The sequence below is a fragment of the Anopheles coustani genome, chromosome 2, assembly GCF_943734705.1.
Source record: "Anopheles coustani chromosome 2, idAnoCousDA_361_x.2, whole genome shotgun sequence".
NCBI lineage: Eukaryota > Metazoa > Arthropoda > Insecta > Diptera > Culicidae > Anopheles > Anopheles coustani.
The window spans coordinates 90,046,008-90,068,069 of record NC_071289.1 but is presented as its reverse complement, the minus strand read 5'-3'; the positions used below and the strand labels follow the sequence as shown (position 1 = coordinate 90,068,069).

General features: G+C 42.7%; 4 protein-coding genes across 4 annotated transcripts in view; all 4 read left to right on the top strand.

Moving 5' to 3' along the window:
* LOC131263332 (synaptic vesicle membrane protein VAT-1 homolog-like) overlaps nucleotides 1-1,720 on the top strand; it is a 55,963-nt gene extending 54,243 nt beyond the window's left edge. The window contains exon 8 of the mRNA XM_058265515.1: nucleotides 77-1,720. Coding sequence (XP_058121498.1) covers nucleotides 77-96 — 20 coding nt within the window. The 3' untranslated portion in view covers nucleotides 97-1,720. The remainder of the gene's footprint in view (nucleotides 1-76) is intronic.
* Nucleotides 1,721-6,411: 4,691 nt separating this feature from the next.
* On the top strand, nucleotides 6,412-12,595 carry LOC131267728 (monocyte to macrophage differentiation factor). Its single transcript, XM_058270670.1, has 4 exons — nucleotides 6,412-6,464; nucleotides 9,716-10,193; nucleotides 10,337-10,696; nucleotides 10,769-12,595. The coding sequence occupies exons 2-4, from the start codon at nucleotides 9,756-9,758 to the stop codon at nucleotides 11,063-11,065; spliced, it is 1,095 nt and encodes a 364-aa protein (XP_058126653.1). The 5' UTR covers nucleotides 6,412-6,464; nucleotides 9,716-9,755; the 3' UTR covers nucleotides 11,066-12,595.
* A 1,944-nt stretch (nucleotides 12,596-14,539) lies between these two features.
* LOC131265292 (cilia- and flagella-associated protein 20-like) lies at nucleotides 14,540-15,486 on the top strand. The gene is made up of 2 exons (XM_058267552.1): nucleotides 14,540-14,815; nucleotides 14,875-15,486. The coding sequence occupies exons 1-2, from the start codon at nucleotides 14,540-14,542 to the stop codon at nucleotides 15,484-15,486; spliced, it is 888 nt and encodes a 295-aa protein (XP_058123535.1).
* Nucleotides 15,487-16,092: 606 nt separating this feature from the next.
* On the top strand, nucleotides 16,093-22,042 carry LOC131267602 (regulator of G-protein signaling 7-like). The gene is made up of 6 exons (XM_058270520.1): nucleotides 16,093-16,139; nucleotides 18,855-19,440; nucleotides 19,520-20,238; nucleotides 20,303-20,416; nucleotides 20,493-20,618; nucleotides 20,707-22,042. Exons 2-6 carry the CDS (start codon nucleotides 18,973-18,975, stop codon nucleotides 21,032-21,034), a joined length of 1,755 nt encoding a protein of 584 aa, XP_058126503.1. The 5' UTR covers nucleotides 16,093-16,139; nucleotides 18,855-18,972; the 3' UTR covers nucleotides 21,035-22,042.
* Nucleotides 22,043-22,062: the final 20 nt, after the last annotated feature.

Genomic DNA, 22,062 nt, shown 5'->3' with positions numbered 1-22,062 from the left:
TTTGAAACGCACAGCTTTGCAAACTTATCACTGTTGAAATGTATTATTTTCTAAAAAAATTGTTTTTCATTTACAGAAAAAAAGGAATCGAGTTGAACAGCTAGTGACGGTTAAACTTCACACTAGCACGCGCAGCCAAGCACAACAAACATCAAACACTCCACCTTCCCCACAAAACATCAGTGAACTATTTTACTACTTTTACTTCCATCACACACCATACCAACCCTCTCTCCCCAGTCCCATCGTACCGACGCGGCATATACGGTGGCGTAATATCCAGCATGGAGCCACGCGATAGAGAGGAATGATTTAGAAATATTTTATTGCATCGCTGCAGCAAATCTTCATCAAAATTCTTGTACTACATGTTACACGGGGGCTGAATCCTTCTTAGAGGACCACAAACCACGAGCATACACTATCATACGCAACGCCTATCGCAACTATCGCCTCTCATTACTCTGCTATCTGTCGTTACGTATGCTAGGCAGGAGAAGAAGATAACACAAGCATGTAAACAGCAAAATTACAGTGGAAGCATAGTAGAACGAGAACATATAACAGAACATAATCAACATACGAAAGGCACTACACTAGTGACAACAGGGACGTCGAATGCGCGCCACAAAGAAAGAGGAGAAATAAGATATTTAGCAGTTTTCATTCGTCGTCGGAGCTTGTATGTTTACTTTCGTTGCCTCAAAGCATATACATATATAAATATATATACATAGCACCTAGCGGATACGGAAGGAATATTCTGAGGCAAGGACAGGGAAGAATTCAATAAGTCCAACTGTCTCTGTCGACATCCTGAACACAGACAACAGAAGAGAAGGAACCGCGCGCAAAGTGAGTGTCAAATAAGGGGGGCATACCTGGCCACCAACATATTGATACCAGATCGACACAGAACACATCGACCGTTATATGCCTCCGTGTAGAGACACATTTCGTTGCAGGGCAGAATTTGATCTCACGCGCCATCCTTTCCGGTTTTGCTTCGCTCCAAAGTTTCATTATGTTCAAGTTAAGCGAAACAAATAAGATTTCAACGAAACGCAGTGTACGCGGTAAAGGGGAGTGTCGATCGAAGATCCCACTGTCCACCACATGCACGGCCCTCATTAGTCCAAAAGCTACGAGTTCATGGAACACAAATATGTAGTAGATCTTTCGAGATGATTGCCGGGGGTCTCTACTCTATCTGTTTGAAATATCTCCCGATTTATACCCCCAAGCGGAAAAGGCATGCACCCACAAAAACGCGCAAAATAGGATAAAACAATCAATTGGATATTTCTTCCCTTTTTTAATATGTGTCATTTTTTATGTAATATTTAATGCTAATTGTAATATTTCATATATATGTTTTCTTTTTGTTTCCGCAAACCCATACTGTGTTGTCGATATGATGAAAGTTTTAGGGAAATGACGTGTGGAACCTAGTATAACAACATCGTGGCCGGCTGTTCCAGTTCAAAGTCGAACGGCAATAGAGTTGTAGTGTTGTATGTTCATGCCTAAGCAAACATATACGCCGAGTGGATTCACAAACTGTTTACGAACGGACGCGCGTTTCTTTTTATAACATTAATTACTGTAGAAAGCGAACGGCGGTATCCGTGTTAAGACACACGGGAGAGGAAGCGTGCAAAAGCAAACGAGCGCAAAGTATCCAAAATTGTCCAAAAAAAGAATATGTAATGTTAGATTATTCCATTTTGTTCAAAATTTTTCATTTCACGATTCGTTTATAATTTGATAGGTTAAATATGGGACGCGCGAACACCGGGGTTGTTGTTTATGGCAAAGTGTGTTAAAACACGGATGACGCGTGTCAAACGTACTGATAGTGTTGTGTAGGGCGTCCCTTATCGATTTGTATAAATTAATGAAGAGAGGAAATAATTATTTTTACATCATAAACTCACCCCCCTCCGTCATGGTTTGCGCGAAAGGGATGATAAATGGATAATTATTGTAAAGCTAACAACTAGTGCCGTGTGTGTTTTATTTTCGTTTTTATTATTAGTTTTTTGTTTTATTCCGAATATAGTTTCTTTACCCTGATTTTCCCTATCACCCATTCGGTAGTTAATTTCAACGATACCCCTAGGACGAAACCCTCAGAAACTTTCTCCTTCTTATAGCTCCAACAGTTGCGTATAACATGACTACCCAAATAGGCTCTCGCAGGAGCAGGTGAACGCTTCTTTTACATTTTTCGTTAGCCCAACGATGGGCTCTGTTGGCACTGTTTTCTTTTGAGCTTCAGCAGAATCATTAGCGCCACGAAGTGGTGGTTAGTGAGCTACAAATAACAATACAGCACCGGGCATCGGACACCAGAAAAGGTATCTAGAGATGTAGCTAGTGCTGCCTGCGTAAGGCTTGTTTGTTAGAGGCCGCTAAAGTACAGCTTTATTACTGGGTTGGTCGGTCGACAATTTATTGATGTGTTAAAGCCTAAATTATCTGCTCACAGCAGGTGAACGTAGTTAAGAAACATTAAATTGTAACATTGTACCGTAAATACCACTGCAGCGTAGCGCCAGTGACTGTAATCCGTATTGAAAAGAAATCAATCAGAAACCATATGATTATTATAAACCATATACAATCTAGCTTTTCGAACAAGTTTATTTTTCATTTGAAAATCGTACGAAGTAACAAGCGGCTAGGCTAGGTAAAGGTTCAAAGAAACAAGTTTCTTGAGCTCCGCACTGAATGCTATTCCGTGGCGAATTCGAATTCCATCTGGTAGTTGCTAGAACCACTTAGTATGCAGAGGATTTTATCTACGATTGAGATGTTTGTTCATCTTGAATCCACCGAAAACGAGGCAAATGGGATGTGGCCGGTGCAGCCCGTTATAACTCTTCAGGAAGATAGCATTGAGAACGGGATGCGCCTTTTTTTTAAATAAAATTATAATTCTCCGAGTAATTTGTAAACTCACTGCCATTCAACATTCCAGTGGGTGTAAAGACCCAAGTTGTGGAGGGGTAGTTACAGAGGCAGTTTTAATGGATGTGTTTCTAATTGCGTGTACAGTTTTCCTAAAACGAGGAATAACACTTTTTCTCCTTAGAGGTTTCAAATACAAACACAACAAATGTAATACAACCATTGAAATGCACTAGAATGTTTTTTATCACTTCTAGCGTTTATAGATTTCAAATTGATAGCTACTGCTGCAGATAGTGCAGAGTAAAACCAAGCTTGAGACTGGTAGGATACTCTAAAGACCATTAGAAAAAAGGGAAGGCTTCTCCTTTTAGATCCTATTGCAACAAACATATTCGAACGGGGTGTATTTATGGAACCCCAAGGATGATGACTCGCACGCGAGACTGGTAAAGCATTGGGTAATTTTTTCAAACCTCTCAACATATCAAGCTTCGCCAAAAACCACGACTGCACGAATGACGTACAATCGGTTCAGCAAGGACATTGTTGTGTCCTTTTAAATTAAAAAAAAAAAACTTCGCCACTTTAAGGCACCTTTGCCTACGCTTTGATAAGATGTATTCTATTGCACAAGCATTTGAAACAGTTTCTAGTGCCATTGGGAAAATCTCTGTTCGACATCAAGAGAGAAAAGCTTTTGCTTTTGCTTGCCTTTCTCATAGAAGAGGGAAGTGGGGAGGGGAAGGCTTAGTTTGAAAAACGGTACGTTTTGATAATGTTTTATCTATACACAAAGTTTTCGTCAAAGTGGGCTGGCCAAAGGAAGACATCCTGATAGGCGACCTGTGGCATATCCTTTTTATTGCTTTTTTGCAACAACTTTACTAAGCAGCTAGCGTATTATACAAGACTAATCTTAATCCCCATTTAAGGAGTGTACTATGTTACCGAACAAAATGAATCCCTTTCTGCACATATACACACACACACACAAACCCAATTTCTTACGAATATAGGCGGAAGGAAAAGGGATCAAGAATACAGCAGCATGCCTAAGTGGAAGGATATAGATATTTAAAAATAATAAAAAAAAAACAGTGGAATGTAAAGTGTCATCAAGGATGGTAAGGGAGCGGGTGAAAAGAAAACAAATCAAAATATACTAACGAAAACCCTTGGTCTACTATGTAATGGGGAAACAAATAATGTATATTCTTATAAAAACTGTTCAAGAGGAAGGAATCGCCGACGATGTGGACAACCCCGTCGAGGATGACGATCATCCAGTGGAGAGCTGAACTTTTGTAGGAAACCTCAAACAATGCAGATGATAATGACGATAATGTTTGATAATATCCTCAATACTATATGGAAGAACACTACACGCATATTTATATATTTACCAGCGAACTAGGGTGTGGTGAACGGGACACGTGGCGGCTTACAACAAGTGCAACATCAGGAAATGATTCTCTGGATTCAAGAAGGCCGTGAAGCACAGTCTACTGTTGAACGTAGCAGGAAGCAGTAGTGCTGTAGGGCAATTTATTGTTTCATGCACACGTTCACACAAATGCACGATGCATAATGCACAGAGCCGATCAGTCGGCAGAATGTTTTGTGCATGCGAATTTCTGAGAATGGGTTCCGACGTATTTGCTTTGGTTTGGGAAGGTTGTGGGAAGATTCGGACCTAGAGGAAAAAAGGAGAGTTCAGGCAAAACGTAGAACGAGTACTCGAAACGAGTAGACGAGCAACGTCGGCGGAGGGCATTATTTAAGCTGAATGTGATTTGTGCGCATAATAATCGACCATCATCCACGGAAATGTAGCGATGACGGACCTCTATAATGTACGATGGCTGAAGAATCAATAAAACGAAGGAACTGTATGTTGTGAAGCTTTTTATTCTTTGAGAATGTTATCAATTTACAAGGAACATTCAGTCTCTTTTATCAAGCACTAATTTTTCACCGAGTTTTTCTAAATTCCTTCAACACGTTCTACTTCGCAATCCGATGTATCGATTTAGCTTGCATGTCTTTTTTCTTCGAAATCTACGCAGATGGATTATGTGCTTTTATGGAGTTCGAACCGTCGATTATTCGGAATCCGATGTGGATTGGTCGCTTGTCACCGGAGATGAAATTGATTTCGTTTTCTTCGATTTTCCGTTTGGAAATAGTAATTCTCTGGCAGTATTCGGTAATTCGGTCCCCTCTGGAGCGGCCCGGCGAAGGATTACCAATAGCATATCTAAAGCCTTTGGAGCCATCTTGGATTTAGTAGCTAAATTACGAAGGCATTCGTTAAGGTCATCTCCTTCGGGAACATATCTTTCATCCTCCAAGTCACTGCTGGAATCGTCGGCAGACCATTCGTCACTTGGTGTCTCTTCTCTGTAGCGTTGTTCATTATTTTTACTTCCCGATCCTGACGCCTTCGATGCCATTTTATAAGCTTTGCTAACAGTAGTTAGTCCTCAACGAAATACAATGATACAAGCACGTTCTGAAACGAAACACTGCATAAAATTCGGAATGGCCGTTTCGAAGAAATAGTGCGCGTTTTATTCGCTCTCCGAATGGTTATACCACTTCGTTCGCCGCTTCAATCTGGGTTGAATACTATGTGAGAACATGAGAAAGTTGAATGGAATTAATGCCCACCCAATCCAGTTTGAATTCTTGCAAGTGCAGTTGTATACAAGTTGCAAATCAAGGTTGTTTTACTTTTTCGCCCAAAGGGCGAACTCGTTCCCACCTGGTTTTTTTTATCAAAAACAAGAAACGATGGTGAAATTTACGTTCAACAAAGTTGCATGTCTTGAAAAGACCTTTCATTTAAGGGGTCAATTGCGAAAATCGGTTGAAATGATCATTCGTTGTTAATAAATTGGCAAATTTTTGCCTTTTAGTAATCGAGGTTTATCTACCTTGTTCCTTTTCTGTTCTGTTGCTTCAACACAATTAATTTCGATAAAAACTAGAAAAGACGGAAAGATCGTTTGTTACACAAAGTTGTGTTTATTGAAAAGACTTTTCATTTGACGGGTCACATGCTCAAATCGGTTCAGCGATCATAAAGTTATTACAAAATTTGTTATTTCTGCAGGAATACCAACCAAGGTTTCTGTACCAACGTCCCATTCAAATATTTATTTCAAAAGCTATGAATTGAGGAAGGATCTTTGTTGTGTAGAATTGTTTGCCTTCAAAAGACCTTTAATTTAAGGGGTCTATTGATAAAATTGTCCAAGGCAAAATAAAGTTATTAACAAATTAGCTATTTCAGCTAGTATTTCATGTGCGGTACACACACACCATCGCTCGCGGAGGTTAAACAGAAAACTGTCGAAAACTTCAAAACAGTTCATCACGAGCATTCGGCGTGGTCGGTAGTAGGTTGCTGTTTTGTGAACGCGGTGCTTGCAAGGCAAGTTTGTGCTCCATCCCTCGCAGCATAGTTTATTCTTTTCCTCCAACAAACCGGTGCCCAGTTTCAGTTCTTTGCAATATTGTAGAAAAGTTCATTCTACTTTAGTTTGGTGTGTGACTCTTCGAGAGGTGGAATGCAAAGTCTCGTGAGATTGTCCCACGTCTTGCAGACGGTGTTCTGTGTGTTTATAATTGTTCTCACCCATGGGCCAGCGGGTCAATGAGCCCCCCTCCGCTTAGGAAAATCAGGTGTACAGAGTTGTGATGTTGAATGAACCTGTTCTACTATTGCTTAACAACATACGATAGACAAAAACGTTGTTGCAAGGTTCGGAGGTAGCACGGCAGCGTGCTCAGAAAGGGAGTCTAATGCCGCGCCGTACATAGTGTTTCGCGAAGTTCGTGTTTTTTCTCTGCCCGCAGGCCTGGTTGGCAATGCTGTAATGTTGTTACCGTTCAGTTGATTATGCTTGGTCGACCTCATTACTCATACGTTTCGATAACTGTGCTAACGCAACAATGTTGCAAAGAATATGCACCCGAAAATCAAATGGTAACATTTTGGATGATTGGCGGACGATACCAAGGAAAAAAAACAGCCCCTTACACTAAGGGTAATTGAATAATTGGCTCAAGGAGGGATGGCCTTACCTCTCCACCGACCGGGAAGTTCACTGTTCATCACCGCCGGAATATGCACAGTTACGCAGAGGAATTCCGCAATGAAAAGTTGACCTAAAAGCTGTTTACAGTTGCCTACCTTCGACTGCTTTTCTGAAAAATCGATGAAGAATGCTGCAAGCAACCATATTTTCCTAGGGAAATGCAGTACGCAACGGCAGATGCAGCGCTGTGGTGCTCGGAAATGGGACCAAGACCAATGGAACCATCATCGCTCTAGAAGGATTAAGCAGCTGCTGGCAGGAAGTTTGTTTTGTTTTTGTTGACATGTGGACTTCTGACAGATGCCCCTAGAAAGGACCTGCTGCTTGAGCATGCAAAACGCAGGATGCTTAAGAATATCTCAATAGGAACAGTTGATAACGGAAAAACTTGGCCTGACAAAGAAATTTAGTCGCTTTGAACAACTTTAACAGTTTATGAATTCAACAAGGTCGTTTTTTACACGGCGGAACCAATTCCCTGTGTATCACGAACCGAAGAATAGCTTAAATTGGACACGATTATGAATGTTATCAATATCTGAATCTAAGGAAAAATTCTACTATTACCATTAAAATGAAACTGATCGTCCGTTATCAACGGTTTCACGGCACGTATGTCCTGTTTGCCACCTGTCGCACACTATCGTGCCGGACCGGCTGTTCCGTGCGATAATCCCATTTCCAAACTCGCGTCGTAACGCTATTTTTATCTAGACGACCACCGATTTCCGAACCCGCCGTGTTTATACGAAGACAATGTGGAGCCAAGAAGAATTCTTGTTTTCCCTTTATTCGTAACCGCCTTGACGGACGAACGGAAAGCGCCGAATTGATTGATTGGATTTGCTTACACTTGGTTGGCAGGGGATAAATTTCGCAAACATATCCTGGTGGCAACATTTTAGTCCGATTTGTGAAGCAACAAACATGCCTAACCCTTCATTATCGTCGCCCCCGCGCTAGTCCGGCCACGTGTGAAGGAGGTAAAGGTATTTTTAAATGAGTCAACCTTCCGTTGTTCGTTGTCGGCACCATCATGGGTAACTAGACCATGTGTTTAAGCTGGTGAGAAGGCCTACTTATGCTTTGCTGCTCCGGTGCTAAAGAATCTTTTTCGCACCATCTGTTGGAGATGTTTTTACTTTTTTTTGCTCACAATCACGTGCGAGAGAAAAAGCTGGTAGTTGGGAAAGATTGCTTTATCGGAAACGTTGGCCTAAAAATAAACACCGCACGAAGATGTGCGTTGGGTACATTTAAACCGGTTGGATCACTTCTAGCTAGCAGAAAAAGGATAAAATATTGCAGGGGCGCAAATAACGGCAGCAGTTAAAGGTTTTGAAACATCTCTAGAAGGTTTGGTTTTATCGTTTTTTTGTTGTGTCACCAACGGAAGATATGCGAAAATGCCTCAAAGTACAAGACGGCCGGTAATTGGCCTAATTAGATTTGAATGTCAACTCAGCGAAATGTGTTGCAACGAGGCTAGAAATAAGTTGACCTTTAATTTTGGCTTCAGTCAAATGTACGAAAAAACACTGCACAGGACACATTAGAAAAAAGAAACAATAATTCCTTTTAAAATGGCTCCCTATTTTAAATAAGTTTTTATTCATAACTTCCCTTACATTCGGAGCCGGTTTTGTGAACATCTAATATGCGTAGGTTTTTGTTAGCTTAGAGGTGTTTTTTTTGTCTCGCAATGTACGTTAATGAGTTTGTAATTACATTAAGGATGCCCTGAAGCCGGATTCTGTGCGTCATCTGCTGTTAATCAGTACGCGAAGTGACGCGGTTCGAGTGTTGAGCATCGTTACGGGTCACTTGAAGTTCATAAATTTTTGCGTGTCCGCACCACCCGGCCACGCTTTCCACTGCCAAGGAAGGTAGATCCGGCTCAAGCTAAATTTTTGTGTGCTTGTGTAACGCCTGGCTCGGGACGGAAGGATGCCAGATAACATATCAGCTTCGCTGTACAAATGCCGCTAAAGCAGAGATTTATTTGAGATCGAACCAACGAACTCACAGTTAATCTCAAAAGCATTTGTACGTGCGTGCAGAGTTTGGGTCTAATGTACAAAGTAGGCTAGCACGAACACTTTGTGGAGGAACTGTAGCATCGCCTATCATCAGGCGGAACACGCTCGCCGTATCGGGCATTTTATTTTTTGTTTGTAAACAAACGCGAGTTGTTTATCACGCTTTGTGGGAACGGCGCGGAAATCGAAGAGCGTCTCGTGCACGCCATGTGTTTAAAGCGAGTTCCACCATGCGATCGAGACTTGCTTATCTTGACCTTTGCCTTTCGCGTCATAACACTACACACAGAAACCTCTCCTATCTTCCCGAGAGAACGGAAATCGCTTTTCGACTCGCTGTTTAGTTCTTTTTCGCACCGTTCCTATGCCGATGTCTGTTGGCTAATTTAGGTTCGCATCACCAAGCGGCTTGCTTAGAAGCTTTGCTAAATTCAGCCGCACACTACGATGTTACTATTTCTGAATCAACACAAGCCCCCACCCCCCCCCCCCCCCCCCCCCCCCCCCCAGCGTTTACAAACATTTTAAACGGTTGTTGAACTGACTCTTACTTTTTTGTTGTTGTTTAAATTTTATTCACGTGGCAGCAATGAGGCGTACGATGCGTTATAAAACCTCAGCGTGAATGTATTTCATTATTCAAATATCTTGTTTTAGATCGTGCACCGACAAGCGGAACAGAAACGGGCACGACAAAATGCAAGATGGACTCATATCCCGCGCGGGGGCCTCGATCTGCAACGATCCGTTCGCCGACAAAGGTACGGCAAAGTACAGCACCATGAATGGAACGGGGACGTCGACGACGACCATGGCAACACCATCGGCCAAGCAATACTCACCGACCAAATCCTGCCAGCACCATCAACCCCGACAACCGCCCTCACCCACACATCATACCGCGGGCGCCGAATTTAAACTTTGCGGTTATGATTGTGGCCCAATGATGGCGGGCCAAACGACCGACGATGGTAGCCCGCATTCCCCTGGCGGTCCGAAGGCGGACATGTTCGGTGTGCTGGAGTTTTGGATCAAGCTGAGGCACGATCTAAGGACGCTACCGTGGGAACAGTTGAAGTCGGTTAAGCTGAAGAACCCTCGTGCCGCACCCGGCTGTGCCTACATTCCGACCCAGGTAATTTACTCTTTATCACCGCGGAGCGTAAACAAATGTTGATAAGTAGAGAAAATCGGACCCATGATAGGAGATCCTTCGTGAAGCTATTTTAGGACAGACGGAAATCTAAAAAAACAGAAATAAAATATTGTGTTTTCCAGGTGGAACATATCGCCAACGTATTAACGCACGGGTTTTGGATACTACCGGCGATATACGGTGGGTCCAATCTCTACTGGCGCAGCTACACACCGGCCCAAACCCTCGCCGCCATCATCTACGGAGTCGCCCTGACGATGCTGTTCTTCGTTTCGACGTGCTTCCACTGCGTTTGCTACTGCAGTCGCAATCGACCACTGAAGGATGCCCTGCACCGGTGCGACCGTGCCATGATCTACATATTTATCGCCGGTTCGTACTATCCGTGGCTCAGTCTCGGCCACACGACCCACCCGCAGATTGTGTCCGTCGTCAAGTGGTGCGTTTGGGTGATGGCTGTGCTCGGTATAATCTATCAGCAGGTAAGCGATTTCAAAGAAAGTCTGTCCAAAAGAACCAATACCAATGCGACCTCCGTTACTCTTCATTTGCAGATGTACCACGAACGGTACAAGTGCCTGGAGACGTTCTTCTACGTTGTGATCGGTCTCGGGCCGTCGGTTGTGATCGTTCTCTGGGGCCACGAGTTCACCGGCATGTCAGAGCTCAAGTTCGGTGGCCTCCTTTACATCGTCGGTATAGTGTTCTTCAAGGCGGACGGACTCTTTCCGTTTGCGCACGCTATTTGGCATCTTTTTGTTGTGTTTGCCGCGTGCGTACACTACTTCGCCATCCTGACACACTTGTTCCCTGTGCCGACGTCTGCTGGCGTCGCCGGGGCTTCAATTTAAGGCCCTGGTGAAATCCGACACTGCTAGCTAGAATTCGCTCTTTCATTCGATGAATGGCGTAGCGCGTGTATATTTCCGTTGTTGCTGGTCAAAAACGAAGGGAAGCTATAAGAATTCATATTGTCCGATAATGGTACTAGAGCGAAGATTTAGCGAAGAGTTGATTCCTATCCGTTTTGTAAATCCTTGTGTTCATCCGTGTTTAGATTACGTTTTGTTGGACTTTTTTTACGACATTATCTGTTTATGTAAGTGATAAAGTAAAGCAACACGAAGGGATGGATCCAGTGAAAGGAAACATTTAGTTAAAGCTAGTTGGAAACATCCAACATCCATCCATACTACTATACATACTTTATTACTATTTACTTTGCTTTGCTTTACTACATATACTTTATACTATTATGTTCAAAGCTTTGCTCAACTTCTATACTCAGTTTGTGTGGTTGTCCATATGTAATCGCATATGTGATACACCTAAAGGTACAACGTTCTTATCATTAGCCCTGCAATATACTCTTATCCATCCCTCGTATACTTGGACGGTTGTGTTCAGTTTCGGTTCCTCTTTGTGGAATTCACACTCGCATTGATATCAAAATATCCCTGACTTTTACTCCAGGCCTTTTTTCTAAATGCTTTTTCTAAACAATATAATCTCAATGAAAGGGTAACCGTGGACGAACGCAAATTTATTTACTGCTCTTCTTGTGATACGTTAAACGTTTAAGAAATATAAAAATATTAGTATTGTTTCATTATCATTAGTGACAGGTTAGTTCAACGGGATACAACACATTTCATTGGTTTTTAGTTCGTTTTCCCTGCACTTCCCATAATGATTCAGTAATGGACTTAGGTAAGAAAGCAACAATATATCGAAGATGGAATTTACTCCTGTTTGAACTCCTGTTTCTATACCTTAGGGCTCATTGCCGTTCGAGGTGACAGGGTTACTTTGTCGAATGCGTTACACATGTTAACAAGCTATATGGAATAACGAAAAACGGTTATATTGTAACGGAAACCACCTTAGAGTTGTAAGACAATGCGAGGCCCCAACGGTCTGGCGGTTGGAGTTATTCATCGTAACAAAGTGAATGTCAAAACGAAGTTAGAGAAATATTTAACAAAATCGAATCGATTCGAGTTGTTTGATTCCTGTGTACACTATTTGAGGCTATTTTAACTAAATGGACTGCAGCGAAGATGTCGGCAAGATTGATCTTTGATTCAGCAGGGGACATTATTGTGTCTGTTAAAGGGCGGTTGTAAACCGGTTGGGTTCACATCCAGTGAAGAAAGTGACAAGTCTGAGTACCGATAATTGTATGCATATAACATTGAATTTCATATGCTCGAATGCTGTGTAAAGGAACAGGGAAGAAGATATATGCAAAAACAATTGAGCCAAAACATAAGTAGCGGTAGTGTACCGAATTACATAAAAAAAATGATAAAATATCAACTTTGAAATGACAAAGTAAAAAAAAAGTCCCAAAGTTATAAACCCACCTAGTAAACCAAAACTATTTGCTCAGTTCTTTTTCTGGAATTAAAAAAAAACTACAATACTCTATCTTCCATACTCAACACCGAAATGAAAAGATGTTGCACCTCATGAATAGTAAGGCTTGTAACCAAAGTATTTCACAAAATTGTGAGTAATCATTACGGAACGAGGGTAAACAATTGCCCATAACAACAATTAGTCCCATCGATTCTGAAAACCTGTAATACATTTTAAAACTAAAAACAATTGAAATTCCCAAACAACCGCCAAATGCCACAAAAAGCAATTACATATTGTAGACAGACTAGCAAAACATGACACACGTATTTACTGGCACTCCAAATAAATGGTACGAAAAAAAAATACAATTATGCTACATATTATAATGCAATAGAAATTTAGTGACAACAAATTGCAACCAGTTTAATCTTCAACCACATTTGACAGGAATCCTAAAAATAAAAATATACCGTAATAAAGAAACTCACCACCCAAACCTTGGTTTCGAGTATAAATTAAAACACAAAGCATAGCTAGAGGAAATAGTATTTAATTCTTTTTACTGTATTTTTTAGTCATCCGTTAAGGCGCCTTTACGCTTGCTACTGTTGTTGTCGTTAATTTAAGATGAACTACAACTTTTTTAACCAACTGCTTTCAGTGAACAGGAGCCTTCATAATTTCATGCAAACGGCGCGTTTGACGTTCCGGATGTCGAAAAAAAGTATCCAGCACCCATTCTATCTCTTTGCGCGTATGCAATGGTGGCCAGAGTGTCGTTATGGCGAAATGTCTGCAAAGCAGGGAAGGTACACATTATTGGGCACGATAAAGGAGATTTTTTATTTACACAAACCTGTGAAAACGCATCGAATCGTATGCTGAGTTTTGCATCAGCTCGAGCATCTTTAGCTCATGGTTGAACTGCTTTTCGTACATGCACTTGTTTGCGTGGTACCGCTGGCGACACACGGTCGAACTGTAAGGGCAAATGTTTTCCGCAAGATGGTATGAAATTATCGCGACTTGAGAATGGTTTAGATAGAATGCTTACTACGGTGGTTGCAAATTCGTGTAGCTCGGGTGCAAGCTTTCGTCCGATCTGTTCGATTTGGGTGGCTTCTTCCTTTCGGAGTTTCGTTTCGCTTCACCACGTCGTTTGCGCTGCTGCGGCATGCTCCAGTCCGTATTGGGTGTCGGATTTAGGATAAGGTTAGAACAGGCACAAAGAATACCACAATTTACTCACATCGACTGATTATTTGAACAGCCAAGAAAGCTACTATTTTTCCGAAAATGGTTGACCAACTAGTGATTTCAATTGCAGCTCTTCAACTTCACCATGCTCCGTGGGACGATCAAATAACAGCTAAGCTTTTCAACCAGCTTGCTCCCATGGTAACGATGACGAAATACCGTCGGAGTCGATAGAGTTTGTTTGGTTAATGTAGGTCAGCGAGGGAAATCCGCGCTTGCAGGAGTGAAACTTGTGCCAAAAACATGCATGATTGACGTGTGGCTGCTACTGAAAACGTGGGGAACCGCTCGGTTCCTTTCATTTTCGTGCCATCGTTTTCGTTGGTTTTATGGCGAAGGTCTTTTGGGCTTAGGCCGATTATCGATTACATGGGTTAGCACTAAAAGTGTCAGCCTACTAGCGATGCATTGGTTTGGGAAAATTGCATTTCAGTTTCTGCATCATTTTTGGTATTTAAAATCATCAAATACGTTTTTTTAAAGCTCCAGCATTATCCAACAATATGCTCTAGGTAAGTAAGTGTTAAGGATTTATAGATTATACAGAAGTTTTTGAATATCCAATTCCATGAATTACAATTGCAGCATTTTTTTTTACCATTCAATTCGCATACAACATTGTTCAACTGTTTCATCCTAGTTGCCTTGATATTAAATCTAGGTTTAGCCGTCAATTTTAATTTGTTTCAGTTCGCGTCGTAGGAATGTTTCGAAACTCCTTCCAGCATGGGTTTGTTAGCGTGTTCACCAGTGGTGGCAGCAAACCGCTCGCCATTTGGGATGTACACACGAAAAACGGACACTGCCGTCGGTTAACGGACGAAGATCTTCGCTCACTTACCTTCGAGTTGGTTGGCGTGAATGTAGCCACGACGTACATGGTGGCCCCGTGTAACCCGTGCCCTTCGCTCGCCATCAAGCTACCCTTCCTGGTGATGCACGTGAAAAATCTGAGGAAATTTTTTTCCTTCGAAGTGCAGGTGAGTTGACCAGCGGAGAGCTCCATTCATCCGGCTAACGCATCTCTCTTTCTTTATAGGTTCTGGACGACCGACAATCACTCCGGCGGTTTCGATTCTCAAACTTCCAGAGTGGAACCCGGGTGGACATCTTTAGTTCCTCGATACCGCTGTCACTAAGCCCCAACTGGAATGAAATCCAGCTCAATCTGGTCGATTTCACGCGTCGTGCGTACGGCACAAACTACGTGGAAACAGTGCGCATCCAGGTTCACGCAAATGTCCGAATCAAGCGCATCTACTTCTGCGATCGGCTTTATAAGATCGAGGAGCAACCCAGCGAGTTTCGGCTGTTTCCACCGGTTCGTCCGTGCCGGATCGCAGAAATGCGGGCAGCAGCTAAGCACCACAAACATCCCGATGAACCGATCGAAATGGTACGTCCACCAACTCCCGTACAAGAAGTGATCGATTCGAACCAGGAGGAAGCCCCGGCTGAGACGATTTGTGCATCAACGAATGTTGAAAATCCGGCGGCTACGGTTCCAACGGAAACAGTTAATGAAGTGGTTCAATCGGTGGTGCACTTTGAAGAAACGGAAGATGAGAAGATGGAACAAACAGCAGATGAGCCATTGGAGCAGCCAGGGCAGCAGGACTCGGAAAGGTCACAAAATTTAAATGACAATTAATACCTGAAGTTTGAACTAAATATTTAATGTTTGAGGTTTTTTGAGTACATATTAAACTGAGGTGGATATATTTTGGCATTGTAAGAATTGTTTTTTTTTATTTAAAAAAACTGTTCAACATATCCTCCATAACATAAATATGCTAGAGGATTACAATAAGTACGGCAACAAGCATAACATTATAAAATAAACTCTGCTTGAGTAGTCGAGTAACCGTAATTTTTTCTGGTCATAAATCCTAGACAGATAATCCGACCAAATTGGGTCCATCGGAAAAATTATAGTTAGCTTTTCAACGCATCGGTAATCCGGGTAAAACGTCAACTTTCTTATAACTCGTTAATTTTCGATACAAAGGACACTGGACATATGAAATAAAAATAGTCTTTGGCTAAATTTATGCGACGGGGATTTGCAATATCGTGAAAATGATGTTTTACTCATTTGAGCAAGATAAATTATCCGTTTAAAAAGTAACTGAAGTATTTGTTGTGAGTACCTAGTTAGTTTTTAGGTTTCGTGTACCTAGCAACAGTAACTAGGTTCACAGTGGCAGCTCCCAGCTCTCCTAAATCAACTCTAGTATATGTTGGACCGTCGAATCGGAAGGTTGTGGAGGTTCGCGTTATTTAGTGTAGAATGTGCTCGGATGTGTAAGTTCAAATCATTCTTCCAGGACCAAATCATACACGCAGGACCAAAGTTGTGTGCGTGTGGAAAACCCACCGGGTTGCTATGGTTTGAAGAAGCAGAGAAAAAGGCAAACGATGCATCGAAGAAGAATGTCATCGCGGAAGAAGCTAACTTTTTAGTCCCTGCTAGTCCTGCATCCGTAGACCACGCAAAATCGAATCAGGACTGTGAAGGCACAGAGATCTTTTCGTTTGTTTTCGCAGTGTTTCTTTTTTTTTTTGGTGTAAATGCTACCTTAAACGAACTTCAAAATTGTAAAACAATGTTTTGGAACGATTAAATGAAGTGTTTACACGGATGCTTACGTGTGAGTGTATTTGTGTGGGGTGGAAAATTCGCTCGACTATTTGTGGCCGATATGGAAAATTAATTTTCCTCTACGGCAGCTCGAAAAAGTGAGGAAATGTTGAGGTGACCTTTAAGTGCAAAAATCCCGAAGAAAACGCAGAGAGAATTTCTCTGCTAGACCCCGGTGGCCATTGGAGTGAAATCAGAATGGAAAATTGTGCCAAAGATCAAACCTAGGACTTGGCTTCGGCGAGCGTTGGATGCTTCCAACAAACCCACAAGGACCAACTGTCTGAATTGCCGGAAGTATATGCGAAGGAGCACAATTTGCCAATGACAGATTATACTGGAAAATTGTTTCCGGAGCGTTTTTGACAAGGACAGCTTGATTGTCGGGCAAAGAAGTCCTTACAAGAAACAAGGCGAAGCTAAAATTAAGTAAAAATTGCATTTATGTGACATTTGTTTCAACATGCTGAGCGTGTGTAGCTGTTGTTTGTGGAAAACTCAGCTTATCTCAACTGTACCTTCCGTCCTCCCATTGGGAGGATGATGCTCATCAGGCTGGAAGTAATTCAAGCCACCCACTCTCACCATCCTTTCATTGATGTTTCTTCTTTGTTGGTGAAATCCTTGCTGCTTGCAATCGAAGAAACTAGCAAAAGCAAAGATGTTGACACAGTCATCCCGGCCGGGATTGGTTGGTAAGCGGCGCAGAATAAATGAAGGCCATGACAAAGATAAAAGCGAGTGAGCAGGGAAAAGTTATCGTTTGCTAAGAGAGCGGATGGACGTTCCTAGTTGAAAAGGAAAAAGAGAAAAGGATAAGCTTCTTCCTATGTACAAAAAAAATGCTACCGATGGAAGATACTGCAAGGAAAGGTTACACGTTATTAGTTTTTTAAGCCCTTGAAGGTATCTTCGGTTTAAGAAATGGGAAAGACGGAAATCTTGAAACATCTATCGATAAGAAAAATTGTAGAAAATCATATGCATTTCACACTGATTTGAGAATGATTTGCTCTTAATCGTTCATTTTATCCCAATAGCTGTTGGAAAGCTTTTTTTTACCAACGATTGATACATTTTAACTATAAAGTCCATCACGTTCACTAGCTATCAACATAGTAGCTTGCTTTATTTACCGTATTCCAGTCGGCTCTCCGAAGGTCTTGATCAGGGGTCGGCCCACCAACTGATTATATTCGGTCGTAAAGAAAATACAGATACCTGACAACACAACATAAAAGGTCAGCTGTGTTTGATGTACAAAAATCCAACTTTGTACTAGCATTGGCCAATTTTTCGAAACCTAAATAGCATCTATCTTTTCGACAAAAGTTTGCCGACTCCTGGACTCGGAGAACGAACACTCCACACCAGCATGGCGGTTTATGTTTTTTCCTGCTTTTGTTTAAATCGCTGTACAAACAATCTCAAACGCATCGCTATCGGGATGATCACGTCATTGCGACGGAAAGTTAAAAGCCATCCAAGCGGGTACAATGATTTGTTTTGTCCGCGAGACAGTTTGCCGAGGGACTGTCGTCCGCGGTCTGTCGGCGACCCCGGGGGAAGAATGATTGATTACGGAATGGCGACAGAACACAAGCGTGTCCCGTGAGGTCTGTGTAAGCATAACACATGGAACAGATTAGCCGGGCCTGGCGGAGACTGGTGGAGATCTTCGTAGATCAGCAAGTTTTTTCACCAAGACGAACTTTAAAACACGCTTGCGAAGAAAAAATCTATTTAAAAATTAGTATCATTATCAAAGAATGATTTTAACGATCACAAACCCGTTTTATGTCGAATGTAAGATTGACCAAACCAACTTACACATCATCTACAATGTTGGTCATCACTTCCGTTGTTGATATTAATTACTGTAGATTGTTCCTGTTTTTTATTCTCAACTACCCTACCGCTTTTGCCAACTGGAAATTGTCAATCAGAATTGAGCTCCTATCAAAGTATGCCATGGTTTATTTGTAAGGTTCAGTCTCAGCAGAGCAAACGGGATGTAATCTGCTACAATCGGGCGGGGTAAAAAGTTGCCGCTTAATCTTATCGTAACACCGAAACCGTTTCAGTAAGTCGTGTTTCGGGTCTCGATTCAGGGCGAAAGGTCACGATGATGCTGGCGAGTGTAGGAATTCAATGATTTGATTAGAACGGTAGCAGCTGGGATGTAGAAAACACCGGTTGTATACATGGGGACGTTGGTAAATTGTTCTGCATCAGTTAATAAGACCGGTGGTGGGCATTAAATCTTAATTGAAGCCAGCCGCACGTACAGCGTTGCGACGAGATGGCGCACGATTGCCCTGAACCCTTCCCGCTTTAACTTCATTTCCTCGTTTGGCGTTCCGGTTTGCTCTTTGCAGGCTCAAAAAATACATCATTTGATTAAGCACATCCGGCTGCAGTAGGTCGGTACTGTCAAACGCAACGGTGGAGTCTGAAACGGGCACGGGGTGAAGCTTGGAGGTATCTCGAGCCTCCATGAGCCTGAGCACCGAGGGAGCGACGATGGTAACGATGAGCACGGAGGCGACTGATAAGGCAGTAACAGTGATCACCGGTACACCGAAGAAGCTGATGATGAACACCAACGGGAAATGCGACGGCAGCGAAAACGACAAAGAGAAGGATAGTGAGCGGGAGAAGGATAAAGGCGGTGAAATGACTTCCGGAAGTTCTAGTGCTCCCAAGACGGCCGAGGGTGGCGGTGTAGAGAGTGTAAGTTCTAGTGCGACAGTGTCTGCACCGGTGGAGGAAGGATCCATTCGGGTTGGCACTAGTATGGCACCGGCCACAAGCAGCAGTAAAGATGGTAAGCCATCGACCACGGCCGGCTCGACAGCCGGTAGCAGCGGACCGGCGGGAAAGAGTGCTGGTCAACCTTCCCATTCTCACTTAACCCAGACGGCATTGAGCCAAGATGCACCAAACATTTTAGTTTATAAAAAGGTACTTGGGAAAAGACAGCGAAGGTGGTAGTGTACGATGAAGTTTGTCATCATTGGGCTTTATGTTTTTTTTTCTCCAGATGGAAGCGATCGTCGAGCGGATGCAGGGCGAGGAAGGGGGCGTATCGGTACGCACCATCAAAGCTTTCATGAGCAAAGTACCGTCCGTATTCACTGGTGCCGATCTGATAGCGTGGATCATGAAGAACCTCAGCATAGAAGACGTGAACGAGGCGCTCCATTTGGCGCATTTACTCGCATCACACGGATACCTGTTCCCGATCGACGACCACCAGCTGACGGTGAAAAACGACGGCACGTTCTATCGCTTCCAGACGCCGTACTTCTGGCCCTCGAACTGCTGGGAACCGGAAAATACCGACTACGCCGTGTACCTTTGCAAGCGTACGATGCAGAACAAGACGCGCCTAGAGCTGGCCGACTACGAGGCGGAGAATCTGGCCAAGCTGCAGAAGATGTTCTCGCGCAAGTGGGAGTTTATCTTCATGCAGGCCGAGGCGCAGAGCAAGGTGGATAAGAAGCGCGACAAGCTCGAACGGAAGGTGCTCGATTCGCAGGAGCGCGCGTTCTGGGACGTACATCGTCCGATGCCGGGGTGTGTCAACACGACCGAGGTCGATATTAAGAAGGCGTACCGACGTGGAGCGTCCACGCTCGGGTCAGGTTCGTGCGGAACCGCCGGTAACAGCAATCCGATCGAGCAGCTAAGCCGCCAGATCAAGCTGCTCAAATTGAAGCTGGAACGGCGCACGATAAAAATCTCCAAAGTGGCCGAATCGTTAGTATTTCAGGAATAGTATGAAATAGTACACAGAATACATGCTTCCGTTTTGTGTTTGCAGATATATTTCCTACTTTGAACAGTACAATGAGTACGATAGCTTTCTGACACCGCCCGATCAACCAAATCCCTGGATCACGGATAACACCGAGATATGGGACGCCGATCGTACTGCGTGAGTTCTGTCTATCCGGATATTATTGTCGAACAGTTCATATGACGACATTTTTTACGCTTTCCTTCTTTTACAGCAAAGACGTGTCGTTGAAGCGTGTGAAGCGGTGGGGCTTCAGCTTGCGGGAACTTCTACACGATCCCGTTGGTCGCGAGCAATTCTCCAAGTTCTTGGATAAAGAATTTAGCGGTGAAAACTTAAAGTAAGTTAGATCGACTCCATTGCGAACCAAAAATTCGGGAAATGGGTATCAGATTCTCACACACTATTTCTTGCTTCCTTTCGGACAGATTCTGGGAATCGGTGCAAAGCATGAAAGCTCAACCACAATCGAAAGTAAAGGAAGCCGCCCATGCCATATATCTTGAATTTCTGGCCCCGGATGCACCATGTCCGGTGAACGTCGACTCGAAGTCGATGGAGCTGGCGCGGGAAGCGGTGAGCAGTACGGCGCCACCAAACCGCTGGTGCTTCGATGTGGCAGCCGCCCACGTGTACCATCTGATGAAGAGTGACTCTTACTCACGCTACCTGCGGTCGGACATGTACAAGGAGTATTTGAACGGGTCGAAGAAAAAGATCAAATCCATTCCGAACCTGTTCGGTGTGAAGCGTTAAGAACAAGTTTGAATGTTAACTAAAATTTCTCGAACGTGGAATAACGTCCCAAAGTTTCTCCTGTGGAGTAATGCTGTGTGTTTCTGTGTGTTGAAGGAAAGCGCACTCGTGTGTTGACGTTTTAACTTCTCCCGTGCTTTTCTTAAGTGAAAAGAAAACTGGATGTGAGACGGATCGGTGTGCCATGTTCCCAGTTGCGATGGAAAATTGTTCATAGAACAATTTCTTTTAAGCCATAGCTAACGTAGGGGTCAGTAGAGAGGAAGGAATACAAGCTACGTGTTAAAAAGGATGCCATTTGTCGAATGTAGTTGCCATGCCGGATGGAGGGAAACGAACCCCAAAATCAACCAAATACAACCAAAACTAAGGAATTGTTGATGAATTTCATCGAAGATAGCTTTTATTTGCATGCATGCAGATAAGTTTGACTAGACATTAAAGATGTATTTCTTTTAGAATACAGCAATAGGAAACAATAGGAAATATCGATAGAAAGGATCGAGAGCGAAGGTAATGTGGCTGGACGCAAAGAGAGAGAGAGAAAGAAGGAAAGAGAGTGCAGCAAGAAGTTCACAAAATAGACGGGTAGAAAGGCCATTAGCATTATACAAAGGATTAGGTAATTAAAATTAAATTTAAAAATACAACAACAAGACAAAAGCAAATGTTAAACTATATTATAATACATCATATATATATATACACTCATACACATACAGACTCAGAAAACACGAAGAAAACGAAGGCACAAAGTCACATAAGCATTATTGGAAGTTGTAAAACATTCCTTGGACAAGTCACTAAAAGCGTCGAAAACAGAATAAGAAGAAAGACGACTCAGACTCAAAAATACCTATAGGTTCAACGCCGATAATGTTTACAGTGAGGAACCATAAGTGAGAAGAACTAATAATAGGAATAGCAGTAGTATTGATAAATATTATTAACTGAAACGGAATAGAAAATATAACAATACTACCGAACACGTTAGCAAAAGAATGCAATGGTTCGTTGTTGTAATGGAA

Excerpts from the sequence above, each read along its gene's own strand:
- LOC131267728 (XM_058270670.1), top strand. The coding sequence starts at position 9,756 with ATGCAAGATGGACTCATATCCCGCGCGGGGGCCTCGATCTGCAACGAT. Across the intron at positions 10,194-10,336 it reads GTGCCTACATTCCGACCCAG|GTGGAACATATCGCCAACGT; the intron begins GTAATTTACTCT and ends TGTGTTTTCCAG. Across the intron at positions 10,697-10,768 it reads TCGGTATAATCTATCAGCAG|ATGTACCACGAACGGTACAA; the intron begins GTAAGCGATTTC and ends CTTCATTTGCAG.
- LOC131265292 (XM_058267552.1), top strand. The coding sequence starts at position 14,540 with ATGTTTCGAAACTCCTTCCAGCATGGGTTTGTTAGCGTGTTCACCAGT. Across the intron at positions 14,816-14,874 it reads TTTTTTCCTTCGAAGTGCAG|GTTCTGGACGACCGACAATC; the intron begins GTGAGTTGACCA and ends CTTTCTTTATAG.
- LOC131267602 (XM_058270520.1), top strand. The coding sequence starts at position 18,973 with ATGAGCCTGAGCACCGAGGGAGCGACGATGGTAACGATGAGCACGGAG. Across the intron at positions 19,441-19,519 it reads ACATTTTAGTTTATAAAAAG|ATGGAAGCGATCGTCGAGCG; the intron begins GTACTTGGGAAA and ends TTTTTTCTCCAG. Across the intron at positions 20,239-20,302 it reads ATCTCCAAAGTGGCCGAATC|ATATATTTCCTACTTTGAAC; the intron begins GTTAGTATTTCA and ends TTGTGTTTGCAG.